Source organism: Brassica rapa, chromosome A09 (assembly GCF_000309985.2).
Source record: "Brassica rapa cultivar Chiifu-401-42 chromosome A09, CAAS_Brap_v3.01, whole genome shotgun sequence".
In the NCBI taxonomy this organism is placed as follows: Eukaryota; Viridiplantae; Streptophyta; class Magnoliopsida; order Brassicales; family Brassicaceae; genus Brassica; species Brassica rapa.
Genome location: NC_024803.2, coordinates 33,947,966 through 33,954,172, shown reverse-complemented (window position 1 = coordinate 33,954,172; position 6,207 = coordinate 33,947,966). Strand labels below are relative to the sequence as shown.

The window sequence follows — 6,207 nt, the reverse complement described above, 5'->3', positions numbered from 1 at the left end:
TCGCACAATGAGTCAAGACCTTTGTATCATGTGCTCTACCAGGTACACCGAGATATGCGTATATAAACTTCATGTCGAAGTTACATATAGTAAGAACATTCATTGTAGGATCTTGCTTTCTACCTTTATACGCTTCTGCATTTTGACTTGGAGGGCGAACCGGCACATTAGACCAAACGTAATGAGTTTATAAACGTAATTAGAGCAGATGTCTATATGAGTTTATTAGACCAAGCACACATTTTTCATGACAAACGTAATGCAGTAACAAAAGGCATTTCACAGACATAAGAGAACTAAACATTTTGTTACCAGATTCAAAACCAAGTCTACTAAACCAGCATATACAAAAGGCAGTTTCATACAAAGATCAGACCAAAAGCAAAAGTTCCATACTAGTCCTAAGTTCCATAATAGTCCTAAGCTTCATAGTCACGTTTTATCTTGGTCCTAAGCTCTAGAAACTTAGTCTTAGCTTCATCTGTCTTCATTGTTATAAAAGCCCTTCTGCTCCCTTCACTGTCTATAAGATGTTCCATTGCTGCTTCATATAATGGAGACCACTCTCTCACTCCAGGCAATGTGTACAGAATCTCTAACACATTCTCAACACTAGAAGCTTCTTGACGCTCCATTGAAGCTTCTTGACGCTCCAACATCCGTTCTGCTATCTTGTTTTTCACCATAAGCGCTTCAGTACGTTTGTCACAAGCTTCTACAACCATATCCTTCTTCTTACGCCTTCTTTTTCCTCTTGAACTTCCAGAATGAGTCTGAGTTTGGCGCTGGGTTTGTGTCTGCGGCTGCGGCTGAGTTTCTGTCTCTGCTGCTGCTTGAGTTTCTGCTGCTGGCTGAGAATCGACTTCATCACCATCATCTACACCCACTCCAGAGTTCAAGCTTGCTTCTCCATGTTGAGCACTCCATCCTTCTGCTCCAGTTACTACTACAGCACCAAATTCTTCTTCAAACATATCCATATTAAATTCTTCTTTCCATACAGATCTTCTAATCCCAGGACACTCCTATATAACAAAAAAAAATAAAGAGTAAGTTAATGAGGAATCATGAAGCAAATATAAGCAAATGAAGCAATCATGAAGCAAATATAAAAAAAAAAATACACAGAAGAGATAAGAGAAACTGACCTTTTCGCGCTCACTCCACCAATCATCTGACATATCAACCCTTCCCATGCTGTCAAACCCAAGACCTGTCTTATTCTTAATCAACTTCCTAAATTTGACGTACTTCTTTCTACTTGTGTCGTATTTGTTCTTCAACAAAGGCCACTCAAGAAATCCTTTCTTAAACCTCTTTTCGAACGCGTCTATGATGTTCTGTTTCCCTACTTTATTCATTGATGTCGTTATATTTCCTTTTCTTCTCTCTTCGGCGTAGAGTTCGAAAAAATACCTAACTTCTTCAGGAGTCCAAGTCTAAATCACAGAAACACATAAACTCAAGTTCTATACTGACCTAAAGACAGTTCAGTTCCATACACTACTCAAGTTCTATACTGACCTAAAGCAATACAATTTCATACATATAACAAGAAAGACTAGTGTGAGAGAGCCTTACCTCTTTTGCCATCTTAAAAAGTGAGAGGAATGCACTTGAGATGAGAGAGCCTGCAAAAAAGAAGAGAGAAACAGAGTAGAGTCAATAACCAGAACCGCTGTGTCTATTCTTTAACACAAACCCATAAAAGACAAACAAAGACAAGAAGATGTACAATGCTTACAAGAGAGAGAGCTGGAGAGGAACAGGGACAGTCTGAGCAAGCTGGAGAGGAATAGGGACAGTCTGAGAAAAAAAAATCAAATGTCAGTTCAAAAGTTCTATTCTTTACCAAGCAAGTAAGAACATTTCAAGTAAACAGAGAACTAAAGAAACAAACCTTACTAAAGAGGGTCTGAGCTTGAGAGAGTGAGCTTGAGAGGGTCTGAGCTTGGAGAGTTTGAACTTGAGAGACCTGCGACCTGCAAAAAAAAAAACAGATCTTTAGAAGCTGGCAAAGGACATATTGTGTAGTCACAGAACATAACTAATCAATCAAAAACATTATACCTTGAGAGAGTGAGCTTGAGAGGGTCTGAGAGAGAGAGCTCGGAGAAGAGAGAGCTCGTGAGACAGAGCTCGAGAGAGAAGACCTGCAAACATTCAAACAAGATTCAACTCTTTCAGTCATACCGTACAATTTCAGTCATAGAAACAACTTCAGAGGGTCAAGATCAAACAATCATACCTGATCTGAGAGGGTCTGAGAGAGAGTGTGAGCTTGAGAGAGCTTCGAGATGCTATGTAGAAGAGAGAGCTTCGAGATGCTGTGGAGAAGAGAGAACTCCACTGTAATAACCATGAAAACATTCAAGGTTAAATGCCTCAGAATTTGTGACAAAAACCCATATAAATACCAGACAGATAAAATAGTTTAAGAAATATTTTCAGTAAAACTAGCTAAAACAGACACTGAAAATTTCCTCCACTAAACGCAACTCATGGATTACTAATACAAGTATCAACTCATGAAAGTTTCCTCTACAGACACTGAAAGTTTCTTCTACTAAACACAACTCATGTGACTATTACAGAGCAAAAAAATAATCAAGCTTTCAGGTAAATGCACCTCAGCTTGTGCAGGAGCAGCAGAGACACTCAAAAAGCTTTTCCAGGGAAACTGCAACAATTTGAAACTCTCAAGTCAAACACTAACCCAAATCTTAACGAATTGATCCAAAGTTTTCAAAAGGATGAGATAATTACCTCAAAGAGAGAGAGAGAGAGAGAGAGAGCTCGAGGTCGGAGATTGAGAGAGAGAGCTCGAGGTCGGAGATTGAGAGAGAGAGAACTCGGAGATGGGTTAGTGTCAGAGATCAAGAGAGAGCTTGAGATGGGTTTGTGTGATGGATACAGAGCTCGAATCCTCGCATTGCACCATCAAGTCATCTCACACTTGCAGAGAGAGATGGAGAGAGAGCTCGAGATGGAGAGAGAGCTTGAGATGGATAGAGGGCTCGTGATGGAGAGAGGGCTCGAGATCGAGAGAGATGGAGAGAGAGATGGAGAAAGAGATCGAGATCGAGAGAGATGGGAGAGAGTTCTGCGTCGATGGGAGAGAGTTCTGCGGCTGCGTCAATTAGATTTAGGTTTTTTTGTAAATAATTAATTAGGTTAAGGATAGAATTGTAAATAGGTAAATAGACGCACAACTTACTGTCGCGGCCGCGGGATTTTACAGCGTCAAACGCAGCTCTCGGCGTCAGACGCAGCGGTTAGACGCAGGTCTCGGCGTCAATCAAACGAACAAGAATTTTGAAAAATATCGCCGCAGCCGCAGGAACCTACGTCAATGAAACGAACAGCACTAATGAAAAAGTTGTATTTCTATAGCCATCTAACTATCCAGGATGCAAACTTTTTTATATCTCTTGCCACATGTCCAGTTGTGATCAGATCATTTTGTGATCAGTTCTCATAAGTACAAATAGATTGAATGAATAAAATATATGAATCCCACTAGTTCTTAATAAATGCGGATATTCTAGAAAAATTTACTAAAAAATTTACTTTCAGGACAAGGACAGGAGAAGTAAATTTTAAACAGAACAATCACGCGCAGACAAACCACCAGTATAAATATATAATTAGGCATGCATGTGGTAGTATCACGTGAAGCCTCGCGTGCTGGCTTTAATTGCCTTTTAGGCCCACGTTGACTCAGCTTGGCTCTGCTGTAATATATACGTTTCATTCCTGGTAAAAAAAGTATTGAATCAAAGTTTTTGACACAATGTCCTAGAAAACGTATTTGTCTTCTCATGGACATGTGACCTCAAAACTTCTTACTGTCGATAGATAAAACCAAATAGACCCAATAGCCAAAATCTTTGTGTGGATTCAAATAAAAACAATCAATGAACATAATAAGTCTAATCCACAATTGTTCTTTTCTGAAACTTTTGTTAGTAATAGTCTATTAATAACCAAAACTGAACAATTCTGATAGACAATGGTGAAAAGCTGATTGGAAACAACAGCCGATTCTCTTGTGGATTCTTTCGTCGTGACTCGTAAAGACTCAACATTATAGAAAAGAATCTACCAGCAGGATCTCAAAAACAACACATGGCCCGGCCCATCGTAAAAAAACGTAAATAGTAGGCAAATTGCGTAAATAGAGGGTAGCTTTCGTGGGTAAAAAAGTAAATTACAAAAAGCAACACATAATTGGTGGTGATTTGGTCTCGCATTATACAATGGGACCCAATGTCTGCGCCCTCGTCGGAAACTAGGGCTCCTCCTAAAGCTGATTTCGTTTTCAAGCTCGGCTTGATTTTCAAATCAAGTGGGTGGAGTAGTTTTGGGCCGGGCCCTCTTTTCATCTCATCTGGTCTTAATTTTAGCACGTGACCCAACCTTCGTCCACTCAAATTTTCTCAAATCTCTAGGTATTTCTGGAACTGTCATTATTCGTCTATGTTCCTTCCTTCTTTCAGTTTTGGTCCTCTAAAGAAAGAACAACAAATCTGAATCCATTCAGACATATATTTACTTGAAATAAGAATGTAGTCTAGTAGTTTGCATTAATGGGTCATCATAATATAAAACTATTCTATGATTTGTTTGTTTTCATCAAGCTTTCACACTTTTGTTTCAAATTTGATATCCAATGTGCTTTTTGGTTTGTTGTTCCTTATAGTGAAGACAGAACAAGTGCCAAGAGGTGTTAGTAGTGCACGTGACTCCAAATTTTATCAAAGATATATGATGACTCCACATATACACACAAAGAAAGTATACAACATGTAATATCTAACGTAATCCATGGGCCATGATATAACGCAAACATCACATATACACAAAGAAAATATATACATGTAATATATCTAACGTAATCCATGGGCCATGATATAACGCAACTAGTTTAGGTTATTTAGGAATAGTGCAAATAAATGCCGCCAAAACTGGTGGGAGTGAATGAATAGAAGAAACTTTACGAAGGATCTCTCGCATTTTTTGTCAACAAAAAAAAAAGGTTCTCTCGCAAGGCTGGCTCACTCCTAGATGAAATATCGTTATCGTCCTTTCCTCATATTTATTACTTTATTTCCTCAAAACTATAAAATAATACTATCATGGCACCACCAAATAAAGATACTTTGAAATTAATGAATGTTTTTTTGTATTTATTCAGCGGAGTGAATATATAAATGCATGTTTCTTACTTCATTTAAATAATTTTTTCTCAGTTTACTTGGCCTTTTCTGGTAGTATATTATTCCACCACTTATCGATATAAGGTATTCTAGCGAGCAATTTTTTTTCCTTTCTATAATATCTGAAATATCTGCATCTACGGTTATAATTTTTCCAAATCCATAAACAATCACTGATAATTACATTTTTTAACTCGTAAATGGTCTTCTAAAACGAAATTTGTAACCTGTAAAACAAGTCCAACTTCTTTTGGAAAGACCAAACCAGTCGCCACCAATCCCCCCCACACCTTCAAAAAGAAACCACACAATAATATTCAGTTTCATAATAACTCTTACCTCTCATTTTTTTTTTCATAAAAAAAATATATATTCAGTTTCACTTTTACCATATAAACCAAAGTTGATGAAAAAATTTTCAAATGCATAGACGTTACAGATGATTTTTAATGAATAATAATAAAGTAACGACGGTTACAAATTAGAGTAAAGTAAATAGTTTATTAGCCAAAAGGCCCAAAACTACACAGTTACTATTAATGTGTTGTTTACTGGTATGTGTCACTAAACTCAAATTCAAATCTACATACTACATGAAAGAAAAAAGAAAGATAAACATTATTAGACAAGTAAAAATGCTAAAATAGTGATATACTTACTAATCTAATTATATATTTAGTAGTTTGTTGTAAATAGAAAATGGTTAGTCAACTCACTTCTAATATTATAGAATCCAGAGATCAAAATATATTGCAGCTTTCTCCATATGCAGTCTACAGTGTCATACACTGCACATCAGTTGACCGGGGAGTTAGTCAAATCCAGTGATTATGTTCAGAATCTAATACATTTGTAACACAATCTCTGAAACAAATGACATCTGCATAAAAAAAATTGAAGGTTACGTTACATCACATTGAATGGATCTTTAATTACAATATCTTAAATAATAGGCTTCTCTTTTCTCTTTAAGCTACTACTTAATATG

General features: G+C 37.0%; 1 protein-coding gene across 3 annotated transcripts; it reads right to left on the bottom strand.

Moving 5' to 3' along the window:
- Positions 1 to 257: 257 nt before the first annotated feature.
- On the bottom strand, positions 258 to 3,138 carry LOC103842277. 3 transcript variants are annotated; one of them, XM_033281172.1, is made up of 4 exons: positions 1,745 to 3,138; positions 1,582 to 1,631; positions 1,149 to 1,439; positions 258 to 1,025 (listed from the first exon to the last, which is right to left on the bottom strand). In XM_033281172.1, exons 2-4 carry the CDS (start codon positions 1,591 to 1,593, stop codon positions 420 to 422), a joined length of 909 nt encoding a protein of 302 aa, XP_033137063.1. In that variant the 5' UTR covers positions 1,594 to 1,631; positions 1,745 to 3,138; the 3' UTR covers positions 258 to 419. The 3 variants fall into 3 exon arrangements, with proteins under 3 accessions (XP_033137063.1, XP_033137064.1, XP_033137062.1); XM_033281173.1 differs by having other exon boundaries at positions 1,582 to 2,349; positions 2,630 to 3,138; XM_033281171.1 differs by having other exon boundaries at positions 1,582 to 3,138.
- Between the last annotated feature and the right edge of the window lie 3,069 nt (positions 3,139 to 6,207).